General features: G+C 52.5%; 11 protein-coding genes across 11 annotated transcripts; 7 read left to right on the forward strand and 4 right to left on the reverse strand.

Annotated features, from left to right (window-relative positions):
* Positions 1-1,678: 1,678 nt before the first annotated feature.
* On the forward strand, positions 1,679-2,515 carry AAFC00_000309 (uncharacterized protein; the record flags this gene model as incomplete). The annotated part of the gene is made up of 1 exon (XM_069342655.1): positions 1,679-2,515. The coding sequence occupies one exon, from the start codon at positions 1,679-1,681 to the stop codon at positions 2,513-2,515; it is 837 nt and encodes a 278-aa protein (XP_069200128.1).
* A 527-nt stretch (positions 2,516-3,042) lies between these two features.
* On the forward strand, positions 3,043-4,288 carry AAFC00_000310 (uncharacterized protein; the record flags this gene model as incomplete). Its single annotated transcript, XM_069342666.1, has 2 exons — positions 3,043-3,722; positions 3,790-4,288. 2 exons carry the CDS (start codon positions 3,043-3,045, stop codon positions 4,286-4,288), a joined length of 1,179 nt encoding a protein of 392 aa, XP_069200129.1.
* A 3,495-nt stretch (positions 4,289-7,783) lies between these two features.
* On the reverse strand, positions 7,784-8,875 carry AAFC00_000311 (uncharacterized protein; the record flags this gene model as incomplete). Its single annotated transcript, XM_069342700.1, has 1 exon — positions 7,784-8,875. One exon carries the CDS (start codon positions 8,873-8,875, stop codon positions 7,784-7,786), a length of 1,092 nt encoding a protein of 363 aa, XP_069200130.1.
* A 516-nt stretch (positions 8,876-9,391) lies between these two features.
* On the forward strand, positions 9,392-11,053 carry AAFC00_000312 (uncharacterized protein; the record flags this gene model as incomplete). The annotated part of the gene is made up of 1 exon (XM_069342709.1): positions 9,392-11,053. One exon carries the CDS (start codon positions 9,392-9,394, stop codon positions 11,051-11,053), a length of 1,662 nt encoding a protein of 553 aa, XP_069200131.1.
* A 627-nt stretch (positions 11,054-11,680) lies between these two features.
* On the forward strand, positions 11,681-13,066 carry AAFC00_000313 (uncharacterized protein; the record flags this gene model as incomplete). The annotated part of the gene is made up of 1 exon (XM_069342718.1): positions 11,681-13,066. The coding sequence occupies one exon, from the start codon at positions 11,681-11,683 to the stop codon at positions 13,064-13,066; it is 1,386 nt and encodes a 461-aa protein (XP_069200132.1).
* A 1,397-nt stretch (positions 13,067-14,463) lies between these two features.
* Positions 14,464-17,059, forward strand: AAFC00_000314 (uncharacterized protein; the record flags this gene model as incomplete). The annotated part of the gene is made up of 5 exons (XM_069342730.1): positions 14,464-14,596; positions 14,652-15,154; positions 15,209-15,509; positions 15,569-16,012; positions 16,071-17,059. The coding sequence occupies 5 exons, from the start codon at positions 14,464-14,466 to the stop codon at positions 17,057-17,059; spliced, it is 2,370 nt and encodes a 789-aa protein (XP_069200133.1).
* A 658-nt stretch (positions 17,060-17,717) lies between these two features.
* AAFC00_000315 (uncharacterized protein) lies at positions 17,718-18,930 on the forward strand (the record flags this gene model as incomplete). The annotated part of the gene is made up of 4 exons (XM_069342740.1): positions 17,718-18,066; positions 18,135-18,398; positions 18,450-18,553; positions 18,619-18,930. The coding sequence occupies 4 exons, from the start codon at positions 17,718-17,720 to the stop codon at positions 18,928-18,930; spliced, it is 1,029 nt and encodes a 342-aa protein (XP_069200134.1).
* A 183-nt stretch (positions 18,931-19,113) lies between these two features.
* AAFC00_000316 (uncharacterized protein) lies at positions 19,114-19,574 on the reverse strand (the record flags this gene model as incomplete). Its single annotated transcript, XM_069342751.1, has 2 exons — positions 19,114-19,169; positions 19,220-19,574. The coding sequence occupies 2 exons, from the start codon at positions 19,572-19,574 to the stop codon at positions 19,114-19,116; spliced, it is 411 nt and encodes a 136-aa protein (XP_069200135.1).
* A 513-nt stretch (positions 19,575-20,087) lies between these two features.
* AAFC00_000317 (uncharacterized protein) lies at positions 20,088-20,505 on the reverse strand (the record flags this gene model as incomplete). The annotated part of the gene is made up of 2 exons (XM_069342762.1): positions 20,088-20,189; positions 20,239-20,505. 2 exons carry the CDS (start codon positions 20,503-20,505, stop codon positions 20,088-20,090), a joined length of 369 nt encoding a protein of 122 aa, XP_069200136.1.
* Positions 20,506-20,940: 435 nt separating this feature from the next.
* On the forward strand, positions 20,941-22,520 carry AAFC00_000318 (uncharacterized protein; the record flags this gene model as incomplete). Its single annotated transcript, XM_069342772.1, has 3 exons — positions 20,941-21,007; positions 21,060-22,161; positions 22,214-22,520. 3 exons carry the CDS (start codon positions 20,941-20,943, stop codon positions 22,518-22,520), a joined length of 1,476 nt encoding a protein of 491 aa, XP_069200137.1.
* A 171-nt stretch (positions 22,521-22,691) lies between these two features.
* Positions 22,692-24,429, reverse strand: AAFC00_000319 (uncharacterized protein; the record flags this gene model as incomplete). The annotated part of the gene is made up of 2 exons (XM_069342784.1): positions 22,692-22,819; positions 22,872-24,429. The coding sequence occupies 2 exons, from the start codon at positions 24,427-24,429 to the stop codon at positions 22,692-22,694; spliced, it is 1,686 nt and encodes a 561-aa protein (XP_069200138.1).
* Positions 24,430-24,519: the final 90 nt, after the last annotated feature.

Below are 24,519 nucleotides of genomic sequence, written 5' to 3' on the forward strand. Positions count from 1 at the left end.
TAAGCACAGATTCGCAGGGTGATCCGGTCGGACAATCAAGAGCTCGTAAGCAAAGAGGGCGAGGATGATGAGTGATTATCAATGGTTGCTTTACCTGTGATGAAGATGACGATGATGTGATAACAACCTACACAGACAAGCTTCTCTGTCTCTGCAGGGACGTACAAACTAGGCCTTGGTGCCCCACCCCGCTTCGTGCAGCGCTTCGATCAGCTTCGGCAGGATCTCGTACCGCGGTACTTGTACGGAGTATAGCCTAATTTAGTACAAAAAGCAGCTCGTGTCTAGTCGATGACTTGCCGATAAATGGAATAACCAATAACGAGTTCCCTTGCACGGCGTTAGACTATTGGCATTGTGATCTTCGGCAGTCATAGAAAAGGCTTTCGAGAGCAGATAGATTCTTCAGTCGCATCGGAATGAAAAGAGTGCCAAATGTATCAAAGGACAAGCGAGATAATCCTAATTGCAGCGTGTGAGAGTAGGGCGATTCGCGCAAAGTTCGTGCATGCTATCCAGCGCTTAGAGAGTGCTCTATCATTGTCTTGCACCCGATAGCAATATCCTCGAATCCCTAGCCAGACCGAATGCTCTCTGCATGATAGAAAAGCGCTATCGTTCTCTGTGAGTGAGTCTACAAGTCATTCGAAACATCACCTGAAGTCCACACCCCCGCATCATTAAATTATGTCAGACGAAACCGCCTCCCTTTCGGCCTTGGAAGATGATCTTCAGAGGAAAGACGAGCGACCGCCAGCACCGCCTACTCCTCCACCGTTGCCGTCGCACCTCCAACAAGACCTCAAAGTGTCCAAGTTTGCTCTAAAGGCACGAGCCGCACCTCCAGGCTGGTATTTTGATGGTTGGGCAACGAATCCACCGCCTAACCCATCAGACCCACCAACAGGGCCTTACTTCTTCTATGGGACACTTATGGATGCAGAGATGCTCAGAGATGTGCTCGGAACCAAGGAAACCCCTCAAACGCGACTTGCTAAGGTCGTTGGGTATTCCTGCAAAGCCTGGGGTCAATATCCTGCACTAGTCGACGGAGTCATGGACCAAGTTGTGAGCGGCAGAGCCTGGGAGCTCTCTAACGTAGATCATGCTAAGCGATTGATCGAGTATGAAACGAACAACTACACCATCAAGGCAGCGCGGATCTTCTATTCTGACTTTCTCAGTCCGAGAAATGAGTTAGGTTGGACGTTCAAGTTCAGCGGTCGAGAGTCGGAGCTTAGCGATGACAAGTTTGGTCTCGACATATGGCTGAGGCGAATGGGTCGCACGCTGCACAACACTTCTATAGCCGAAGGAAATTTGAGCAAACAGTGATAGATCTTCTCATACGCAACGCATACAAAACTTTATCTAGTGTTCAAATTGTGACCATCGGACCATCTAATGCATGCCTACTATAGCCGACGGAAACTAGATTGTCGGCAGATTGTAACGATTTCCGTTACCAAACCAGTCAGACTTACAGTACTCCCCGCTCACGCGATCTTGGCACGCTACTCTACAAGTACAACTCATGCTGTATATCATTTCATGTGAAAACTTACCTTACATGATATCATTCCCTGTGAACCTCGAATAGCACCCATCATTGGAAGAAAAGACTGCACGTAGCACACACTCGGTACATACGAAACAGTCGATCAGCAAGAGCCCAGAGATGGCTTTCCAGACCAAAACCACGACGACTCTCCGTCGCCTCCTCCAACAGCGAAAGCGAACATTGTCTACCACAACAACGACGACCGCGGCCGCATCATCAACATCACAGCTTCTACCAAGACCAAAACAATCTCGGACCTACCACTCCTACGAGACCCCTCAACCACCCCCCTACCCTCCCGTCGAAACCTCAATCCTGTCCGCAGCATTCACCCACGTTCCCTCGACAGGCTTCACGCAAACCTCACTGCGCCTGGGCGCGCTCGACGCCGGCTACCGCGAAGCATCCACGAACCACTTTCCTCGGGGCGAATTCGAGCTCGTCATGTGGCATCTACGCACGCAGCGCACAGGTCTACACAGCCGAGTGCAATTCCCAAGCCCGCCGGAAGAAGGCCAGTTGGGCAAGTTGGGAGTCGGGGCCAAAGTGCGCGCGCTGGTGCTCGAGCGGCTAAGGGGGAACGTCGATGCGCTCGGCGGCAACACGGAGAGGTTGAAGGAGGCGCTCGCGCTCATGTCGCTCGCATCGCACGTCCCTCCGTCCCTGCGCGAGCTGTATCTCCTCGGCGACGAGATCTGGTTCCTGGCGGGCGACAACGCCGTCGATGCCTCGTGGTATACGAAGCGCGCGACGCTGGCCTCGGTTTATGCTGCCACGGAGATTTATCAGTCTGCTGATCAGAGCTCGGATCACAAGGACACGGCCGAGTTTTTGGATCGCAGGCTCGAGGAGCAGAGGGTTTTGGGCGGTGCGTGGAGGAATGTCAAGGAGTGGGCTGCTTTTCAGAGTATGGCGGGGGTCAATCTCGTGAGGAATCTGGGGGTAAGGATATGAGAATGTCCGAAGACGACTTTGACTATCAAAAAGCCTGTACTGTGGACTGTATTATATGTAGATATCGAAAAGGCCTCTGGGGCGAAGTGGAGAGAATTCTCGTCTGATAACAATCACAGAGACATCTACAGGACTGAAGCCGCAGCATGATTGCAACAGTCACGCCTGTCGACGATGAAGCTCACTGCAGACCTTGGCTTAGTGCAAAGATCACTGGCTGATGTTCGTGTCAGTCTGCATAGAAGACACGACGAGAGGCATGGTTCCTCGTTCCCAAGTACAAGTACTTGTACATGCACTGTGGCACTAAACGGTAGACACTGTATTGTTGTATCAAGGTAAGCAGCACAAGGGTAAAGCCGAATAAAGCCTGCGGAGCAACTGCATTTCTCGGTGGTGCTCAGACCACCCATGACATGAGCATAGTATTTCTGCCAATTAGTTCGCAACCTCTCTCATCTTCGACCACGGATGAAAAGACCATCAATTTTCTGTATCGCAGTAGAGTTGTAACAGGAAAGCAAAAGATGGAAGCGACGATGATAAAGCAAGTGCTTCCCACACGCTGTCTTCGGCATGCATACCGCACTCGAGTGCTCGGGATACGCAATACATCGACAACAACAACGAGGACGAGGACGACGACAGCAAAGAATATTGCGCAATCGAAGACTACCGCGCCAGCAGCACCGAAGACTCCCGCTGCACGAGCAGAGCCAACAACAACAACAACAACAACAACAACACCGCCGCCGCCGCTGCTGACCTTGACGCCTCAAACCCTGCACTCGTACGCGACAACGCCAGCGCCAACGATCCCGCAACTGCACTACTCGAACCTGTTCTTCAGCTCGCAGTCGCCAGCACACCTCTGGACGACGCCGTACTTCCGGCAATTCCCCTCGAGTCCGCACCCGGAAGTCGCCTTCCTGGGCCGCTCGAACGTCGGCAAGTCGAGTCTGTTGAACGCGCTGTTCAATCGGCCGCGAGTCAAGACCGCGCACGTGAGCAAGAAACCCGGGCGCACGAGGACGATGAATGCGTTCGGCGTGGGGCCCTTGTCTGCGAACAAAGTCGCTGAAGGCACGGAGAAGTGGAAGATGCTGGGCCGCGGAGGGGTCGTGGTGATTGATATGCCTGGGTACGGCAAGGGAAGTCGAGAGGAGTGGGGGACGGAGATTATGAAGGTTCTTGAGAAGCGGAAACAGTAAGCCCTCGCTTCCACTTGATTGACTTGAGATGATCGAAAGACAGAGCTGACAAGAAACTAAAAGACTCCGTAAAACCTTCCTCCTAGTGGACATCCAACACGGCTTGAAAGCCACCGACAAGTCCCTGCTCGCACACCTGCGCGCCTCCGGGATCCAATTCCAACTCATCCTCTCCAAAGCCGACAAGATCCTCTTCCCGGACCCGAAACCCCCCTCGCCGCAAAAACTGCACAACGGCTTGTCTAAAATCCAGAAACAAATCGCTGACATCTACAAAGAACTCGATATGAGAGGCGATGGCGTAGATGTGCTCTGCGTCAGCGCCGAAAAAGATCTTTTCGTCGAGGGCATGCCGCGCGCAGGCAGGTTAGGCGTCGATGCTGTCAGGTGGGCGGTTCTGAGGGCTTGTGGGTTGGATTGCGACGAGAGTGGCCGAGCTAGGAAGTTGGAGGGGATTGATGTCGTCGAGGGGGGTGGTGCGGTCGGAAAGAGTGCCGCGCCTGCTTCTTCTTCTGCTGCTGCTTCGGCTACCTCTGCTGATTCTCCGCTGGCGGTTGTATGAGATGTCTAGATAAAACATAGCATGCGGTCTCGTGACTGTGAGCACAAACAGATGCAGCTCTGCTTCTCATCTAGCTCTGCTCCTCCATCATTCTCTCCGCTTTACCAGATCTCCTCTGCTTCCTCGCGAGCCGGGCGACCTCTTGCTCCTGAGCAAACTCCTGCACACGTGTCCTCCACCTTGAGATATTCGTCAGAGCCCGCCTCGAGCGCTCCGTCTCCCACGCCACGCGCGCCACCTCGCCGTAGAACCCCCGCCTGAGCCTCTGCCACATGAGCATGATGTCATTGAGCGTGTCCAGCGTGATCCTGTCCGGCTCGATGGCTTCGTCCTCCATTTCTTGCAGCAGCTCGCCGATGCCCTCCATGTCCGTCAGGTTGTGGAAGGTGTAGCTGATCATCTGGTTGTACAGCTTCGTGCTGGCGCCGAGTGCGTACACCGACGGGCCCAGGTGGCGAATCGCCGGGATGATGGCCAGGAGCATCGGGGATGTGGGGAAGCCGCTGCGTAGCATCCTCGCTGCGTTCCACAGATGCAGTGGGAAATTGCGCATGACGACCTCCCGGGAGTCAGGTCGGATCGCCTCAGCCGAGTGAGCAGACTCAGAAGCGGTGGTCCGTCTGTCGCCTCGCTCGTCCTTGGGACTGTCCAGGTCCAAGGCAGCGATGGGATCAAACACTTGCTTTTGGAGAATATTCCACAGCTCTAGATCTGTAGCTGCGTCTCTGAAGAGGTCGGAGATGCGAGCAAACTCGCTCTCTTGGACTTGTTGGATGGCATAGGCACGCGCGGGGGCGTCGCGCTCTTCCTCGATTTTGGACATGGCTTCCTCCAGGATGTCCTCCAGCGTCTCGGATCGGTCTTCACCCAGCACACTCCCTTTTGCTGCGTCGAGGCCTTGCCCTTGCTGCTGCGGCTGCTGCTGCTTGGAAGCGCCGAGCTTACGTAGTTTCTCAAACGCTTTCCGTTCAGCATCCGATAGCGTGGTTGCTTCCACCTTTGCCACTGGCCGTTCGGTGGCCTCTACATCCGGCGAATCAAAGGGGATATCTTCTTCCATTGTCGTTCGTGGCGTCCATCTTCGAACCCCGCTCTGTGCTCCGAAAGAAGCATGGTCTCGAGAGGAGGCAAACGGGGTCCGGTCATAAGATGGACTTTTCGACTCCGAGTGTCGTTTCGTGCTTCCGGCACTGCTGCGTCCCTTTCCCTTTGTAGTACGACCGGATTCATGGCCGGCGTGGGCACGTGATGACTTCTGGCCTTGATCTTCTCTGCTGGCCTGCTCGAGTAGTTCCAGATTCCCATGCTGGCTACCTGATCCGATTTCGCTATAGAAGCGGCGAAGAGTACGAGTGTTGTATAGAAAAGGCAACAGAGAAAACTTTAGTAGTGGCGGTGGCAGGGGCCTGTTCAGTAAGTGTCGTGAAGACATGGTCATCGGAATCGGATGGTCAGAGTGCACAAATCGATCTACTTCTAGACAGGATAGTGTATAACAATCAAAGAATTCCCAAGTATCATTTATAGCTTTCACCTTGTGGACTGCACATCCCGGCAAGTGATGCCAATTACTAAACCCTCATGCACTTGCATCTAGAGAAGTAAGGTACTTAAGGTATGGTCAGAGCGTTTGCCCTCGGAGGTCTTGGCGGATTCGAGGGTTCGACACTGTCATGAAACGGACAGGGTTTCCCCGCACGCAACGCGGCGTGATACTAGATATTGCGTAGGTACGGCCGTGGTAATATCATGATACAATGACTCCCTTAAAGTACAGATATAGCACTCCTCGGTGTCCAGAAATAAGCTGGCTTAATGGCACTACCCATCCTCAATTCCTCGATGTATCGCTGAGATTATCTAGGAACGAACTTCGTTGGTTGGGAGTTAGTCAGGTAGGGTATGGCTCAAGGGGCGAGAGTAAGGGACCCTTCTCCAGCCTCGTCCTGACTCTGTTTCTGGTCCTCGTTTTCATTTACTGCTCTGATATCTTCCTCCTCATCACCGTCCTCAGATTCTTCATCGTCCTCGCTATCCTCCGACTGGTCGCCATCCTTCTTCCTACACTCTTCATATCGCTCTACCAATTTGCAACCCCCATTCTCCATCGTAGCTGTCACCACCATCCTCAGCCACGTCCACTTCCTCAATCATACTCTCTTCCTCGTTCTCTACCCCTTCAGTTCTCCATTCCAGTTCTTCATCATCGTCATCCTCATGCTCATCCCCTTCATCGTCAGCGTCGTTCTCTTCCTCGGCGGTCCGCCTATTTCCTTCCTCTTCCACGTCCTCTTCCTCATGCTGACCTTCGGTCAAGCACAGTACACCTTGTTGGGACTCTTTGAGCGCGTTCGCATGAGGCCAGCCTGCGGTGGCCATCTTGCCTTTGAGCTCCAAGTGAAGACGTTCGGTCGAGCACAGTCCACTATACGCTGTGACAAAGTCATCCATGACCCCGAGACGCGTGTCGCTACCCCATGATGCATAATTAGCATCTTCCCACGCGAACTTTAGCCATCGCTCGATGCAATACAAGGCTTCGGCCTTCAACTTTGGCATATCGTAGACTAGGGAGGCCTGGAAGACAGACACGTGGAACGACAGTGATCGGTTCCAATTCTGCATGTAGTCCTGATGGTACATGTGCTCCACCATGGCCTTGACGACGGTGAAATCATCCACCGACTCGGCACTGCCTGGCACGTACATGTTGATTCGGAAGTCGATCTCTTGGCCGTCAATCATCGCTCTAACAAGTCTGCAGCGCCGAGTCACGACGCCTCTGTGAGCTATGGCCAAGTCCGATTTGTGCCAGAAGAGGAAATTTGCGGATCTCTCGCGCGCCCTGAACAACTGGTCCCAAAGAATCTGCCGCTGCGATTGCGAGAAGGACGAGAGAGCGCGGGTTCGCTCCCGGACCCATGGGATAGGACCGTCTTCATCTTGCTCTTCGTCGTCGACTTCTTCGAGGAGATCAATGTAGAAGTGCCTACCATCGTCTGTCATGATCGTGCAAGGGTGTCGAAGGAGTTCCGTCCTCGTTCTCGGCCTTGCCGTTGCGTCAATGTCCTCTTCATCTGTGGCTTGTGACATGCGCTGGCTGTACTGCTGGCTGTACTGCTGGATGTACTGAGATATGAAAGGAACCATTCCCTGCTGCGCGCTGTGAGGATCGCTGCCCAGGCCAGCTCGCGGTTGTGCTGGGGTGCCGTCCCTTCTCGGACGGTCCCTGCCTCGTCTGGCGGCCGGGTCGAGGTTTCGCCTTATTTCCATAGCTGCTCTTTGATTTGCTAAATGTTGTGACATGGTAAAGTGGATATTATAGGTACCGGGATAGTTGAAGTGCCACTTTGCGTCGAGTAAATATATACGTGCGGCTGGCACAAGGTTAAATGTCATCTCTGCATCGAGTAATTATATGCGTGCGACTGGCGCAAGTCTAAAGTGCATCTCGGATGAACATGTATGACACTGGCATAAGTTTAATGCACTTCATCATCTGAGTGGCAAAATCTTCTGGGCTCTGACAGCCTGTCTGCAGAGCGGACACTCCTGCTTCTCGGTCAACCAATCGGAGAGGCAGGTCCAGCAGAAGACGTGGCCGCAGGTGGTAGCCGAGGGATCCTTCATGGCCTCGAGACACAGGGTGCATTTGCGCTGCTGGGGGCTGTCAATCCAGGGCAGGCGATGCGGGTCCTCGAGCGAGATGATGGCGCCGCCTGTCGAGGGTGTTGGATAGGGGGTTTGGGTCAGGAACTGGATTGTCATGTGTTTCTGCGGGGCCGTCGAGGTTTCCTTGTCGGTCTCTTCTTGTTGTTCTTTCTCGCCCAGAGATGACGCTGATTGTGGCTTTTCCTCCAGCGTCTCCCGCGCGTGCAGATATGCCTGCACAGACAGCTGAAGCACGAGCAGGACGCCCAGGAGCTCGTAGCCGCCTCTCTGCTCGGATGGCTCGAGTCGCCTGGTGAAGATGTAGCGGAGGTTCAGCAGGCGTTTGGAGATGTGGTAGTAGGCGCCGGTGAAGTAAAAGGCGGCCAGACTCAGAGCGTAGACGGGAGACGGACTGGTCAGGGTGTCGAGGTTCTCGAGGAGGTATGCCTGGAGACGTGCGGTCTTTGATCCGGCGTTGTTGCGTTTCCGCCGGGTCAGGGAAATGTCGAGTTTCGCTCTCAGCTTCCTTCGAAAGGCCGGTAGGATCTTCTGTAGCGAGTAGGGCACAAGTACGGTGCCTACAATATAGGCGCCTCTCCGCCAGACCTGCGGCAGGGTCGCTTGTACATTCAGGCCGTATTCTTCCAGCTGGACAATGTCGCAGTATTCCTCGCCGAGAGTCCTGTTCCCCACCAGGGTCGTGAGACAGAGGTACAGGAGATCGGCCAGTGTGCGCAAGTCAGTGGCGTAGGTGTGAGCGAAGCGGGCTCCTCGCAGAGTGCGGAAGACTGCGGTCAGGTGGGTGGATAGTTGGGACTGGAAGTACGTGTCTTTCTGGTGCGAGCGGATGATGTCTGGCGCCGAGGCGTGAGGGTAGGAGAAAGCAGTCGCCGTGGTCGCCTCGCCGTCAGGTCGGTCGCGGACCAGCTCAGCCATGTTGTCGAGATGTTGTTCCCTCAGATGAGGATGTTGTCGACGTGTGGTGGAGAGGAAGCATACCGACGTAAGGTATAATGCCTGAGCTTACCGCATGCCGAGGCAGCTACTCCCCACCTTGAATAGGTAAGGTAATTAGTCACAGAACCTTGTCTGCTGTTCACCACACTTTGGTCCATGGATACTCGGTAATGGTGCTTGTCTGTTCGATAGTAGATTCTTTTCTGTGGGTTACAAATATATAGCAAATTCATTGAATACAGAAACAAAAACACATCTTTCCGTATCAATGGAAAGAGAATGCACACGGCAGGCACGGCTTCTCAAACAGAAGGAGCCTCTTCGCATGTGCAGTGACGTCGATGCCGCAAATTCACCATCCGCCTTCACAATCTCTCCAACTCCAATTACCTGACAAGCGCCACGACTGAAATGTATTGAGCATACCACAGAAGAGCTGCTGGCAACACTCCAATCCTCTCCGGTACAAGCATATTTACTCGAACAACCTTCGCCATGAGCCTCGCCTCCGAGGCAGGCGCTCGCAGAGTGTACGCCGCCTCCTTCAGATCACGATACAACCTCAACCTCAGACGCGCTCCACGTCGCACTGGCTCCTTCACCACTGCTCGTCCGCTGCGAGAGGAACAGAAGTCACAAGGCAAGAAGTCCGCCGGGGATGCCCTGCGCGACACCAAGATAGTCTGGCGTCCTATACCTATAGCCCTCGGTATCGCCTTCCTCGGTGCTTTCCAGTTCTACAGAGTGCAAGAGCGGGAAAAGGCCCGGATACACGAAGAGGCCGTAGCTGCTGCGGAGGAAGGTCAGCATGTATCAAGACCGCGGAGGAGAGAGCGCATTCGACCCAGCGGGCCATGGTCCGTCCAGATCATGTCCACTCTTCCACTCAAGGCCCTGTCACGTGTTTGGGGCAAGTTCAATGAGCTGGAGATTCCATACTACCTGCGCGTGCCCGGCTTCAAGCTCTACGGTTGGATCTTCGGCGTCAAGTTTGACGAAATCTCCGAGCCCGATCTACACGTCTACCCGAACCTCGCCTCTTTCTTCTACCGCACCCTCAAACCTGGTGCACGTCCGCTCGATCCGAATGTCAACGCCCTGCTCAGTCCCGCCGACGGCAAGGTCATCCAGTTCGGTAGCATCGAGCACGGCGAGGTGGAGCAGGTCAAGGGCGTCACCTATTCTCTCGACGCACTCTTGGGTTCCGAGTCTCCTACCCCACCAAGCAGCGGCACTAGCACCCCTACCTCCAACATTCAATTCTCCAAGAACTCGCCTCAGCCAAGCTCTGATCGATCTCGTGTCGCCAACGAGGAAGTCATCCGAGCCGATGAGGAGTTTGCTCGCGTGAACGGCATATCATACACCTTACCCAACCTGTTCTCCGGTGCCACAGGCTCCAGCCAAGACTCTAGGACTGCTCCTTCTGATCAATCCACCGGCTCGAAACGAAGCTCCGAAGTCGAGGTCACCGCCGATCTCGCTCAGGGAGCTCTGTACAAGCGACCCTGGTGGTCGCCCTCGGACACCCCTGCTACCCCGACAGCGCTCTACTACCTAGTCGTCTACCTTGCCCCTGGTGACTATCACCGCTTCCACTCGCCTTGTTCCTGGGTCGTCGAGTCTCGCCGCCACTTCGCCGGCGAGTTGTTCTCCGTCTCCCCGTATCTTCAGCGAACCTTGCCCGGTCTGTTCACCTTGAACGAGCGTGTCGTTCTCCTGGGCCGCTGGAAATGGGGTTTCTTCTCATACACTCCTGTCGGTGCTACCAACGTCGGCAGTATCAAGATCAACTTCGATCGTGAACTGCGAACCAACTCCCTGACCACCGACACCGAGGCCGATCGCGCCGCTGAAAAGGCGGCCAAGGAGGGCAAGCCCTACTCGGGCTTCGCCGAGGCTACCTATGGAGGTGCGAGCGCACTACTCGGAGGCCACGCGTTGAAGAGAGGTGAAGAGATGGGTGGCTTCCAGCTCGGAAGCACGATCGTGCTTGTCTTCGAAGCGCCAAAGGGCAGAAGACCGACCTTCGATGAGGGTTGGCAGGGCGCCAGCGGCGAAGCCGGAGACAGAATTGGTGGCTTCAGATGGACGATCAAGGAAGGGCAGAAGGTACAGGTCGGTGAGGCCGTTGGTTATGTCCAGGATGCCGAGTGAGCTGCACATAATCTTCAGCAAAGCAAGAACATAAAATTGTGCACAAGCATGTATGTTACCCAGAAGACATAACCGCTGGGACAACCACAAAATCTAGGAGGTAAGGATATGGACGGATGCACTAATGTGGCATCACAAGGAGGGGGACCCTGTCTGCCGCTCCTGTTCATAGCGCCATCCATGGTAGAAGTGCCAACTGCAGTATACAGTACTTTTGCCTCCTGCGCCTCATGAGTTTCTGAAGTTGCTACGGACCCACTACATGGCGGCTGTCAATGTACACGAGGTCATATAATTACCTGTATGATATAGGTGATTTCAGCACAAGGAAGGCTGCCGGGGTTTATCTGTTCCCTTTCTCCGTCCTCCGCTCCGCACCTCGCCAAGGCTCAGCCTTTCTCCAGATTCATTACTTTTGTAGGAAAAGCCCAAGGGTCCACGAACAGCAGTCTTCGACTTTTTATTGATAGGAAAAGAATATAATTCTACACCAGCACTCCCCAGGAAGAAATACTGCCGGGTTACAAAAAAGCCAGCCATCCGGACTCAATCGTACTCATCGCTGTCTCGAAACGGAATAATACTACGCACACTTGAGACCAGGCACTTGCCTCTTTGCCCTCCATCATGGCGGCCGCAGCGAGCGACAAGGCTCGTTTCTACATGGAGCAGAGCGTGCCCGAACTGCAAGAATACGAGCGCAAGCAGATATTCACGCGAGCGGAGATCATGAGCATCGCGAAGAAGCGATCCGAGTTCGAGCACATTGTGAACCTGCAGCCCAAGGCGTCCGACTACGTGCGCTACGCCCAGTACGAGATGAACCTCGACGCTCTACGGAAGAAGCGCTGCAAGAGGACCGGAGTCAAGGCCACGTCGTTCGCCGGCCAGAAGAAAGTCTTGTTTATCCTCGAGAGAGCGACGAGGCGGTTCCAGGGCGACATGGGCCTGTGGATGCAGTACCTGGAATACTGCAAGAAAGAGGGCGCGCGCAAGAAGTTGTCAGACGCTTTCACCAAGTGTCTGCGACTGCACCCGCTAAAGTACGAGCTGTGGATCTGGGTGGCCAAGATGTACTACGAAGAGCAGTCGGACATGGCGAACGCCCGAAACTACATGCAGAGAGGATTACGGTTTTGCAAGAGGGAAAAGCAGCTGTGGCTGGAGTACACCAAGCTGGAACTCATCTATCTCGCGAAACTCGATGCCAGAAGAGAGATCCTGGGACTGAAGAAAGAGAGGGCGGTCGAGCAGCAAGAAGAAGAAGACAAGACCGCAATGGACACGGATGCAGACATGCTCGCACTCCCCGACGTCACGGCCGAGGAGCTACAGGGCGAAAAGGACGCAGACGCGGAGAAGCGCGAGGCAGAACTACAAAAAGTCGCAGAGTCTCCCGCTCTCAGCGGTGCCATTCCCCAGGTCATCTTCGACACCGCCATGCGAGAGTTCAACAACGATCCCGTGCTCGCCGAGCAATTCTTCGATGTCTTCGCCTTATTCCCTACTTTATCTTGCACCGACAGACTGCTGCAGCACGTTCTCGACCACTTGGCCGCCAACCCCGACCGCGCCGGCATGTCCAACATCTCTACCAGCATCTGCAACGCCAAGAGAGAGATGATCGGCACGAGTGTCAGAAGCGCCGTGGACGACGTCGACGAAGGCCAATTCCCCCTGAAGCTCGCCAAGTTCCTGAGCGCGATCAAGAAGGGAATGGGCTCATCCCCGATCCTTAATGCCTCTCTCGGAGAGAGAGCCACTCTCTTCCTGCTACCTTACCTCGCCCACGTCGGCCACGGCGAGCTCGATGAGGACGTCGAAAAGGTCCTCAAGTCCGCCATAAAACGCTACCTGCGTCTCATCGCCGACGCCCCGGCCAAGATCGGCTCCGCGTCCGGTCCTGCCATGTTCTCCATCATGGCCGACAAGCTCGTCAAGTCGAAGAAGGTTCGGCAATCAGAAGTGCTTCTGGACTTGGCAGCAGAGGCCAATCCTGCATGGAAACGATGAAAGTGAAGGCATGGCGCGGCTGCTGGCCGCAAGAGAGCCTACTAGCAACAACAACAACAACAACATGGGCGCGACCAGATAGTCACAACCAACAATTCTACGAGAAATGAGTTTCTCTATACATGCATTTACAACTAGATAAAAAGTACAGGATCGGTGCACCTGTAGACCGGCCAGTCGGTAGGGCTAATACTCTCACCATAACCAGCACCAAATACTATACCCACAAATTTTACACTCTACTACCTTACAATAGCAAGTACACTTGAGCACTGTCGGTCAGTCATGCAGAACAAAGACAAAAAGAAAAAGAAAAGAAAAGCCAAGCAGCTGCATTTTGGCTCCCTCGATACAAGAGAAGAACAAGCACTCAGCCCTGGGGTGCGTCGATCCCGAGTACTCGGTCTCGAGGCACCACTGTATTTACCTTTTCTGTACCTATCCCGCTCTCTGTCATAGGTAAGGTACAGCAGGCAAAGATTCGTTCTCTCCATTTCTGCGGGCAGGTAAAGCAATCTTTCAAAGTGTCAAGACTCTTCGACCTTTCCCGGGGTCGGATGTCAGGTACCAGGTTTTGCCTACTGGCATATCATCTTCCATAAGGTAGGCAGGCGGCCGCGGTCATATTATTGCCGGAAAGGCCGGACGTTGAGTAACGGGTGGTCGTCTACGGTACACTGACGTGAAAAAGGTTAAAAGAAGTATTGCTTAAGGTAGGTGCCTTGTGTATTAGCAGTAGTGGAATGTAAAGCAGATCGATGACGATGCGGGGAACTACAGTAATAGAGACAGACGCAGACAAAGAGAGCATGTGGAGGCGGGAAAGGCGAGAAGCGAGAAGCGAGAGGCGGGGAGGTGGGGCTTATATCGCGCCGCAATGCGCATGCATGCATGCACTCCGCATTGGATTGAGGATCTTCCGGTGTTTGTGTTTATCGCTGGTGTCATTTAAGGAAGTAGTGTAGACGTCTTACGGCTCGCTTTCTCTACTCAGTACCACGAAAAGCTCTGGGATCTGAAAGGAATGCGAACATGTATCAGAAGATTCGTATGGATATTGCTCCCTAAGATGAAGGATAGCGATTAGATGGATGCAGCATACACTAATGCGTGCAGTAGTGGAGCCTTGTAGAGTTGTCATGTAAGGCATGGAGTTGCTCCACTTGGGGTTTTACTATAACCGGTATCCTGTATGCGATGTGGGTGCAGGGGAGTTCAATTTAGCCAGAAGATCTGCGCCTGGGTCGTGCCTATACGTAAGTGAGGAGTAATATCTGTTTTATGCGTATAGTAAGAAAAGAATATATAAGTGAACAAGGTAGGTCGGGCTTATAGTCAGACAATACGAGCATCTGAACTCTCTGAGATACTCTTGGATAGCCCCATCCATTCCAACCATGGCTACGAGAATTGGGTTGGCTGGCTTGCTGGCTGCAGTTGCAGGTAAAGCATATGCCCAAATCCAGGGAGGCTTCCCCGACTGTCAAAACGGACCGTTGAGCAATACTACCGTGTGTGATCAATCTTCTGGTACGCCTAGACCTCATTCGGAACACATGAACCGAGTACTCACACAGCCAACTAGATCCCCTGACGAGGGCCACTGCTCTCGTGAATCTCTTTACTCTAGAAGAAAAACTCAACAACACTGGCTACCAGTCCCCTGGCGCACCCCGTATAGGCCTACCACCTTATAATTGGTGGAGTGAAGCCCTTCATGGCGTGGCGAGTTCGCCTGGCGTATACTTCGCCAAGTCGGGCAATTATTCCTACTCAACGAGTTTCCCACAGCCCATTCTCATGGGTGCGGCATTCGACGATGACTTGATCAGGGATGTTGCATCTGTCGTCAGCACAGAGGCGAGAGCTTTCTCCAATGCAGCCCGAACAGGCCTTGACTTCTGGACGCCGAACATCAATCCTTACAAGGACCCTCGATGGGGTCGTGGGCAGGAAACACCTGGAGAAGACCCGTTCCATGTGGCGAGCTATGTTCATGCGCTTATCGATGGCTTGCAAGGCGGTCTGTACCCCGAGACCAAGAAGGTCATTGCTACCTGCAAGCATTTCGTCGCTTACGACCTCGAGGTTAGTATTCCCTCGTCCCTACTCATGACTTTCAGCTAACCGAGCGATCTGCAGTCCTGGAACGGCAACTTCAGGTATCAATTTGATGCCCAGGTCAACAGTCAAGACCTTGTAGAGTACTACATGCCACCATTCCAATCTTGTGCAAGAGATTCCAATGTTGGCTCGTTCATGTGCTCGTATAACGCTATGAACGGAGTTCCGACTTGCGCCGATCCATGGCTTCTTCAAACAGTACTCAGAGAGCACTGGAACTGGACCGCGGAAGAACAATATGTCACTTCGGACTGTGATGCAATCCAGAACGTGTTTCTTCCTCACAACTACACTTCGTCGCGCGAAGAGGCAGTAGCCGGTAAGTGTGATGATGACGAGTTCTAAGAGGAAAGTAGGCCACTGATATATCCTCCACAGCGACGTTGAACGCAGGTACCGACCTCAATTGCGGAACATATTATCAGGATCATCTTCCCGGCGCCTATGCTCAGGGTCTCATCAACCAAACCACTCTTGACAGGGCCTTGATTCGTTTGTATTCTTCGCTGGTTCGCACAGGATACTTTGACGGACCCACCGCACCTTATAGAAACCTCACTTTTGCCGACGTCAGCACTCCATACGCGCAGGGGTTGGCTTTGAAAGCCGCTACTGAGGGCATGGTCCTGCTCAAGAACGATGAAACACTGCCTTTGAGCTTGTCCAACAGCACTTCGATTGCGTTAATCGGTGATTGGGCAAATGCAACGCAACAGATGCAGGGCAACTATTTCGGTGTGCCACCATACCTGCACAGTCCGCTATATGCGGCAAAACAGCTCGGAGTTCAGGTGAACTATGTGCAAGGACCCGGAGGTCAAGGTACGTCGCACTTCCTGATGTCTGTCTTGATGCATTCTGCTAAAACGTTGACGATTAGGTGATCCGACGACCGGATCATGGTTGCCAGTCTCGGCGGCTGCTAACAAAAGCGACATTATCATCTACTGTGGAGGCATTGATATTTCCGTCGAAGCGGAAGGCATGGATCGCGTCAACATAAATTGGTCGCCCCTTCAACTCGACATCATCGGCCAGCTAGCAGCATACGGGAAGCCAACTATAGTCGCCCAATTCGGCAACCAGCTGGACAGCAGCCCCCTCGTAAGCAATCCTAATATCAGTGCCCTCCTATGGGGTGGCTACCCCGGTCAAGATGGTGGCGAGGCTCTGTTCAATATCTTGACCGGCAAGGCTGCGCCAGCCGGGCGTCTCCCTGTCACTCAGTATCCTGCGCACTATATCAAGGATATCCCCATGACTGATATGACTCTGCGTCCTTCTTCGACTTCGCCGGGAAGAACCTACAAATGGTACGAGGGCGAGCCTATCTTCGAGTTCGGATATGGCATGCACTACACCAACTTCACTGCGTCGATCGGAAGCTCCTCGACGACGAACTACAGCATTTCTGCCTTGCTTTCCAACTGCTCCGAGACTTACAAAGACCGCTGTCCCTTCCGCAGCTTCCAGGTCAATGTTCAGAATACCGGCTCTGTGGAGTCCGACTACGTCGCCTTGGGTTTTTTAGCTGGCAGCTTTGGACCACAACCGTATCCCAAGAAGAGTCTCGTGACTTACGAGCGTCTGCATAATGTCGGCGCTGGTCAAACATCAACTGCGACACTCAATCTCACCCTCGGAAGCTTGGGACGTGTCGACGATTCCGGTAACAAGATGCTTTATCCGGGAGACTATGGCCTGATGATTGATACTCAGCCGTTGACGGTGATTAACTTCACCCTATCTGGCCAGCCGCAATTCTTGGATGAGTGGCCTCAAGCCCCGGTGCCTCGACAGCAGCCTGGAGACTATTTTGTTGGCGGATACGAGGGTTATCGAGGATATGTCGAAGAAGTAACTGTATAGTTATATATAGCTCTCACATGGGCAAATCCTGCATAATAAGAGCTCTTGTGATAATCTCGCGTTTGAGCTCCGATGTAATCCTTCACATTTGCCGGTGTGACCATGATGCCACGAAGCTGTACACACTCGAAATATTCAAGCTCAATGAGTATAGCCGTAAGGTCGGATAGCATGGCGGATTGCCTCTTTGGGCATCCCGTTTAGGAAATTCTCCGCGCCTGCATCCCCGCTTTGTTGATGCCCCACATGTCTCCGCCGTACAACGCGATCATTCTTTTGGGGTAGACTCTGAAGGCTGCAGTCCATAATGATCATACCGTACTATGGCTATATGCGCTGCTGGCGGTTCAATTGACAAATCTGGACTCACCGAGAAGTGCGTTGCCGAGAGCTCCAGATCCAAGGCGCTGTTGGCCCCGGCATCGCGATGAAGTCGTCGGAAGCAGGGTACTAGCGATTGGGGAATCCTAGAAAAAGAGTCCGGCTGTTCTCCAATTACCTTTTTTTCCCTCTTCGTACTCAGGTTCCTCTGTTCATTCTTGCACCCATTGCTCAAAAGTGTCTCCGCAAGAAGACGTTGGAATTGTGGTTTGAAGGAATAGTCTCACTTCAGTCTTTGATAGCTTTAGCTCTTTGTCATTTTGCAATTATAGCAAAGATGTCACATCTTCGTCAATTGTTCACGCAGCGGCTGCTGCGCTCGAGTGGGCAGAGTATAGCCGGAGTGCCTCAGTTCCGCATGATGAGTGCTTCATCCGCGCGGTTGACTAATAACCTGCTCACAAACACACCTCTGGGCAACCCAACAGTCCCTGGGCGCGGTCCTCCCAAACCACCAAAGGAGGAAGCTGTAAACCTCAAGGAAAACAAAGAAGCCGCGACCTTTTTGGGAACAACCAAGCGTCTCCCAGAGTTTGCATTGAATGACAAAGTGGTGCTTGTGACGGGCGGTGCGCGTGGCCTTGGACTAGTTCAAGCAGAAGGACTGCTAGAGGCAGGTGCTACAGGTATGGACATTCGCTCCGCAGCGGAATCAGTATCTCGAAGTCAGCTGATGTGAACGCAAATCATCCAGTCTATTGCTTGGACCGTCTAAGCGAGCCATCGCCCGACTTCTACCGGGTTCAGCAGCGTGCCGCTGAGGAACTGGGCACTACTCTGCATTACCGACAGATCGACGTTCGTGATGTTCCTAAATTGAACCAGATCATCACAGAGATCTCAGACCAAGAGGGAAGAATGGACGGACTGGTCGCTGCAGCTGGGATTCAGCAAGAGACCTCTGCGCTGGAATACACCGCTGAAGACGCCAACACCATGTTTGAGGTCAACATCACAGGTGAGCCTGCCACTTCAGATGATTGTTGTTCCTGCGAGCTAACATTCGTAGGCGTCTTCATGACTGCGCAAGCTGTAGCAAAACAAATGATCAAACATGGCAATGGGGGTTCCATGGCATTCATTGCGTCGATGAGTGCGAGTGTTGCCAATAAAGTAAGTTTGAGCCAGGTTGAATTCGGATGACGTTTTGAATATCAGACTAACACAAAGTGCACCAGGGCTTGATTTGTTCCGCATACAATGCAAGCAAAGCAGGTGTTTTACAACTCGCTCGCAACCTTGCTTCAGAATGGGGTGAACACGGCATCCGTGTCAACACGATCTCTCCAGGCTACATCGTGACGGCGATGGTGGAGGCGCTGTTTGAGCAATACCCAGAGCGACGTCGGGATTGGCCAACACAAAACATGCTGGGAAAGCTCAGTGAGCCAAGAGAGTATCGGGGCGCAGCAGTCTTCCTCATCTCGGACGCTAGCAGTTTCATGACTGGCGCAGATATGAAGATTGATGGAGGTCATACTGCATGGTAGGCATCGGAGCCAAGTGCACATTCAACGTCTGAATTGACCTGCCAGGCATCAATTTATTCTGATCGGTTCAATGGTGGTATACATTTTTTGTGAAGCATCTTGCATTCCGTTGATAGTGCGTCCTGTACTGTAGAGCGCGCCTAGTAAATTCACAACCCATGTTTGACTAGCTTAGTCGCATTTTCATTCGCTCGCCTCACGGACAATCGTATATTTCTTCTGTTCGACCCCCAGCACAACTACAAGCTCATTAGAATTACTCTACCGGGAGGTTGCGAGCTGAACTTACGTCTCTGATACATGACATATGTCAAGACTATCGCAATTGGTGCTGCACACATAGCAGACAGAACTCTTCTGAATGTGCTCTTGTATCGCTCATCCTTCGTTCGCTCGTCTTTTGGAATTTCAGGAATTGCTCGGAGCACCTGCACAGTACTCGGAGACTCGGCTTGAGGTGCTCTAGGAATACGTCCCTTGTACTCTGGAACGGGAGTGGCTCGAGGCGGTGCACGACTGGTAGAGGCGGTGCGAGAGAACAAAATTGGCGTTCGAAGACACACAGGTACATTTGCGCACGCTGACCGCGCCACGGGAATCTGAAATTGCTGAAGTGGACGCATCGCTAACACCTCATAGATCATCGAGGAATACAGAATTGGCAGGGCGATTCAACAAAATGCAGGTCAATATTGCAGGGTACAAGTACTTGTTGCAGTTCAGTGTTGAAGGAAGTTGGATTTCGGCGAACATTAAGACCTATGGCTAAACTCCGATATTTCCGCATGCTGATGGCTATTTTATTATTGCGCATCGGCTGAGCTTCCTGCCTCAGTAATACGATACCGTAAAAAAGGCTAACCCTTGGATTGCTCAGACATGAGGTGGAAAGACCATGGGCCAAGTCTAGTCACGAACGAGAACTATTTTGACGCCGCCTCAGTTGCGAGAGTGATAAGACCATCCAAGAAGCAGAATTCACCTCTGCTTGAACCACTCGTCACGGTGAGTCGAGACTTGATATTTGTTGTTAGTGGCAAGTATAACTTTGATATTGCGTAGTTTAAACACCTGCTTAGGTCATGGGGCCATGTCATAATTCGTATTGATGTTCCTAGGATTCATTGACGATTCATCCTTGTCGCCTCCATCTCAAACTACAGTGCTTGCAACCAAGCAGAGATGGACTGTGTGACGTCTGCATTATTGCGTTTGAGCAGCTCCGTTGCTTTTGACTTCGGAATGTCTAATTGCTGCACCTGTTGAATGTCAGCATTTCCTACCATGCTTCAGAACCATGCTACTCACGAGTAAGGTCACATCCGTGGCATCAACTTTCGCAACTTTCCTCGTTACTGCTGAGTTGACGCCTTCCTGTTGAGCTCCAGCCGTAGCATCACTGCGGACATTGAGATCTTGCATTGCTCGTCCTAAGGCCTCTGTATCTGCTTGTCTGGATGCATTATTGCTTTCGGTGTTGGCATCGAGATTGGAAAGTGCTGCTGCAGCCTTACGATCTTCCGCCGATGGCACATGATCACCTTCCTGAATATCAGTTGGCTGAGGCTCGGCCATGATCTTGGAGGTACACAATTTGCGGTTCTTCAATATCAAACACTAACATCAAGGTGCAACTAAAGTAAGGTAGTATACAGAACCGAGACGGAGTATCCTATATCCGGTCTGGTAGTGCCAAGACCAGGGTCTGTACCATCAGGTGAGCTTGCTAGCGGATGCCAAGGGTCTCTCACAAATAAGGTACATACCTTGCCGTACCTCGACTTTTTCTAGAGTTCAGTCATACCGTAGTCATCAGATTGTTAGTAGAATCCATTTCCTTGCCTGTCACAGAACTAGCATTATTTTTGTGGAAATTCCATCTTTCCTACCTTTTTGTCTTTGCAGAGCACAATTGCTTGAAGTTTGCAAATCAGTAATAAGAAGTCAAAGGTAGCTGATTGAGGAAATATCAGGTACAATATCTGAAGTTCTTGTGCCTTGGACAAAGCCATGACTGGAACCGACTCGGGCTCTGCTAGTGTGCAGCATGTTGGAACAGATGCTTGGACGCCTTCGTGTATGACATACCCAAATGTACTGGAATCAGTCATCAGACTGACTATTGCCAGCCTGGCGCTCGAAGCCAATCAAGCAACCAGTGGACTATGAGAACCCTGCACACGTGCAGAAAGCTGTCGCAAAATTGACTCGTCTTCCTCCAATTGTTACAGCAAACGAGATCTGGAAACTTCGCGCTTCGTTACGTGATGTAGCTCTAGGAAAGGCTTTTCTGCTCCAGGGTGGAGATTGTGCGGAGCTTTTCGATTACTGTCAAGCCGATGCGATTGATTCGAAGATCAAGCTGCTCTTGCAGATGTCCTTGGTACTGATTTGGGGCGCGAACAAACCCGTGGTTCGCATTGCGCGCATGGCTGGCCAATACGCAAAACCAAGGAGTAGCCCGACGGAGACCGTCGACGGCAAGACCATGCCATCTTTCAGAGGCGATATCCTCAACGGCTACCCAGCCGATGAGCGCGAGATTGATCCGGATCGCTTGGTTCAAGCATACTTCCACTCTGCTGCCACTCTCAACTACGTGCGTGCCCAATTGTCTTCAGGTATCGCTGACCTTCATCGTCCGCTGGATTGGAACCTTGGACATGTCAGAGACCCGGATCTACAGACTCGTTACACTAAGATAGTCGAAAGTATCAGTGAGAGTTTGAGATTCATGCGTACCGTTGGTGCAGATACTGCGGGCCAATTGCAGACCGTTGATCTCTTCACTAGCCACGAAGGTCTACTCCTCGAATATGAGGCTGCTATGACCAGACAACTCAGACACCCACCTAACAGATTCACGTCAGACGCAGACGCCCATTCTGGCAGCGTGCAGGAAGATGCTATCGACGATAGCGATCCTACAGGCAGTTACAACACGTCGGCACACTTTCTCTGGATTGGCGATCGAACTCGACAGCCCGACCATGCCCATGTTGAATATTTCCGTGGTATTGAGAACCCCATCGGCATCAAAGTTGGTCCCACGACTCCAGCTGAAGATCTCGTGCAATTGTTGGACGTGGTCAATCCCAACAAAGAGATCGGTAAGGTCACGCTCATCACTCGATACGGAGAAGGTCGGGTGGAGGAGCTCCTGCCCGTCCACATCGAAGCTGTGAAGAAGAGTGGGCATATAGTTGTCTGGCAATGTGATCCTATGCACGGGTAAGCTCATATCATATGTCGAACCTCGGAATAAGAACTGACAACCTTGCAGAAACACGCGCTCGACAACGTCCGGGATCAAGACACGTTCTTTCGCGTCCATATTCAAAGAGCTGTCATTGTCTCTATCCATTCATTCTTCTCTAGGATCCTTCCTCGGAGGTGTTCATCTCGAATTGACCGGTGATGCAGTAACAGAATGTACCGGAGGCTCAGTCGGTCTCCTGGATGAAGACCTTGGCTTGCGCTACGAGACTTTCTGTGATCCCAGATTGAATGAGAAACAAGCTCTAGAACTCGCTTTTCTGGTTGCTGGACATCAAAGAGGAAAGAGACCTAGCGTTATAGCTCAGATGTGAAGCGATTGGCGAGGACCCAAAACGTAATTCAGCATTCCGGTCCTATCCACGCATAGACAGTGCAAGTAAGGTATCTGTATGAGTAGCTGAAAGCATCAAGATGGTTACACTACTGCAAAAAAAAGTTTGATGTAATACTCGACCGTATCAAGAATCTACGTACGGCAGGATTTATACCTTCAATGGCAAACTGGCGGCATTTGCAATCATCTCCATCGCCTCAATCACCCTTTCATCCTCATATCGTCTACCTACTAGCTGCAAGGAAATAGGTGCGTCTCGATACGCCTCAGGAGTGTCTACATCTAATCAGTACGACAATCTGTGACAATTAAGAGACCGTGAACTTACAGATTGTCTGGTTGTACTCATCGCTCTGGTTACGAGGGGTGTAACCTCCTTCTTTGGTATCCAGTTCCGGCGTGCAGGCTAGTCCGGTCGGGAAGACGAGTGCAGGGTAGTCCAGCAAGTTCCAGAGGGATGTGTAGTTCCAATAACGCGCAGTCTCGAGCACCGGCGCGACACCAGGGCCTGTTGGGCATAAAACAACGTCTACGAGGTCGTCATCCTCAAGAGAGCCGCTGACGCTGTTCCAGTGGTTCGTAAACGCGGCTCGGTATTCATTACGTTCTGAGGTCAACTTCCAGAGCTCTGGAATCGTCAAGGTCTTGAGGTTCTTGTTCTGCTTGATGATGAACTCTGACATGGGCCGCCACGGTTCTCCGGACGCCTCGATCGCTGAAGCCTCTGCGTTGCCTCCATCTGCGAAGTAGAGGCTACTGATTATGCGCCAAGCATCGTCACATTTGTATGGTGGGAATTGGACGATCTCAATGTCGCTATGAGATGACAGGTCGGAAACAATCTTATTGATTGCTCGGAGGATTGGCGGATGAGGCCTCACAACGCCGTCGTCCTTCATGATTCCGATCTTGAGTTTGCGCTTGCCATCTTTGACACGGAGAAGCGATTCACTGCTGGTATCCCGCCACGGGAAAGGCACAAGAGAGGGCTCGGTGAGCCAGGGCTTCTGATCTATCAGCGTTTTCATGAACATCTTCACGCCTTCGAGAGATGTAGTCAGAGGACCAACGACAGCAACGATGTGCTCTTGTCCTGGCATTGACGAACTGAAGCCACCCATTGGAAGTCTGTAAGTGGTCGGGCGAAGACCAAAGACTCCGTTATTGGCAGCCGGACTACGGATGCTTCCTCCGATGTCTGTACCGATTCCCATGCAGGACGCTCGCATGCCCAGTATAGCACCTTCACCACCTGAGGAGCCTCCGCTGGTGAGGTTGCGATTATAGGGGTTTACTGTGACGCCGAAAAGTCCAGACGAGCATTCGAGATGCATCAAGGTCTGTGGCTCAGTAGTACGAGCGTAGAAGACAGCACCAGCATTCCACAGAAGACTGAGAATATGAGCATCCGCCGAGGCCACTCGATCAGCCCAGGAGACAAAGCCAGCGTTCAGACTCAAGCCAGCCATTCCAATGTGCTCCTTGACGCTGATGGGCAGCCCATGTAAAGGACCAATAGGTTTGCCGTTCTTAGCCATGTAGTCATCGAGGAACTCCGCCCTCTCGAGAGCGCGTTCTGGTAGAAGTTCAGTTATGCAGTTCGTAAGCTTCTGCGCAAGGCCAGCCCGTCTCAAGAAGGCATTAGCGACCGCGACAGCGGAGAGAGTTCCTCGGCACAGCGAGGCTACTAACACCTCAGGGGGGCTTTCAGTGATGGACACCTCCTCTGATGACAGAAGGGTTGCAGGAAGCTTTGTGACATTGAGAGGTAGATCGGAGGGGACATCCGGTACTGGAGGCTTTACTGCAGCGATCGTAGAGTCCCGGTGTTTCTGCGCTGCTGCTGCAACATCCTCCCATGAGGTTTGAGTAGCGATCAAAGGCATAGTGCTTTTCTAAATAGTTGACAGAAATAGGAAGTATGCGAAGATGAAAGGGATGTGAACTTAGGCTATGCTGCTTATATTGAGTAGTGA

This window comes from Neodothiora populina (genome assembly GCF_041146345.1).
Source record: "Neodothiora populina strain CPC 39397 chromosome Unknown canker_contig_11, whole genome shotgun sequence".
Taxonomy (NCBI): Eukaryota; Fungi; Ascomycota; class Dothideomycetes; order Dothideales; family Dothioraceae; genus Neodothiora; species Neodothiora populina.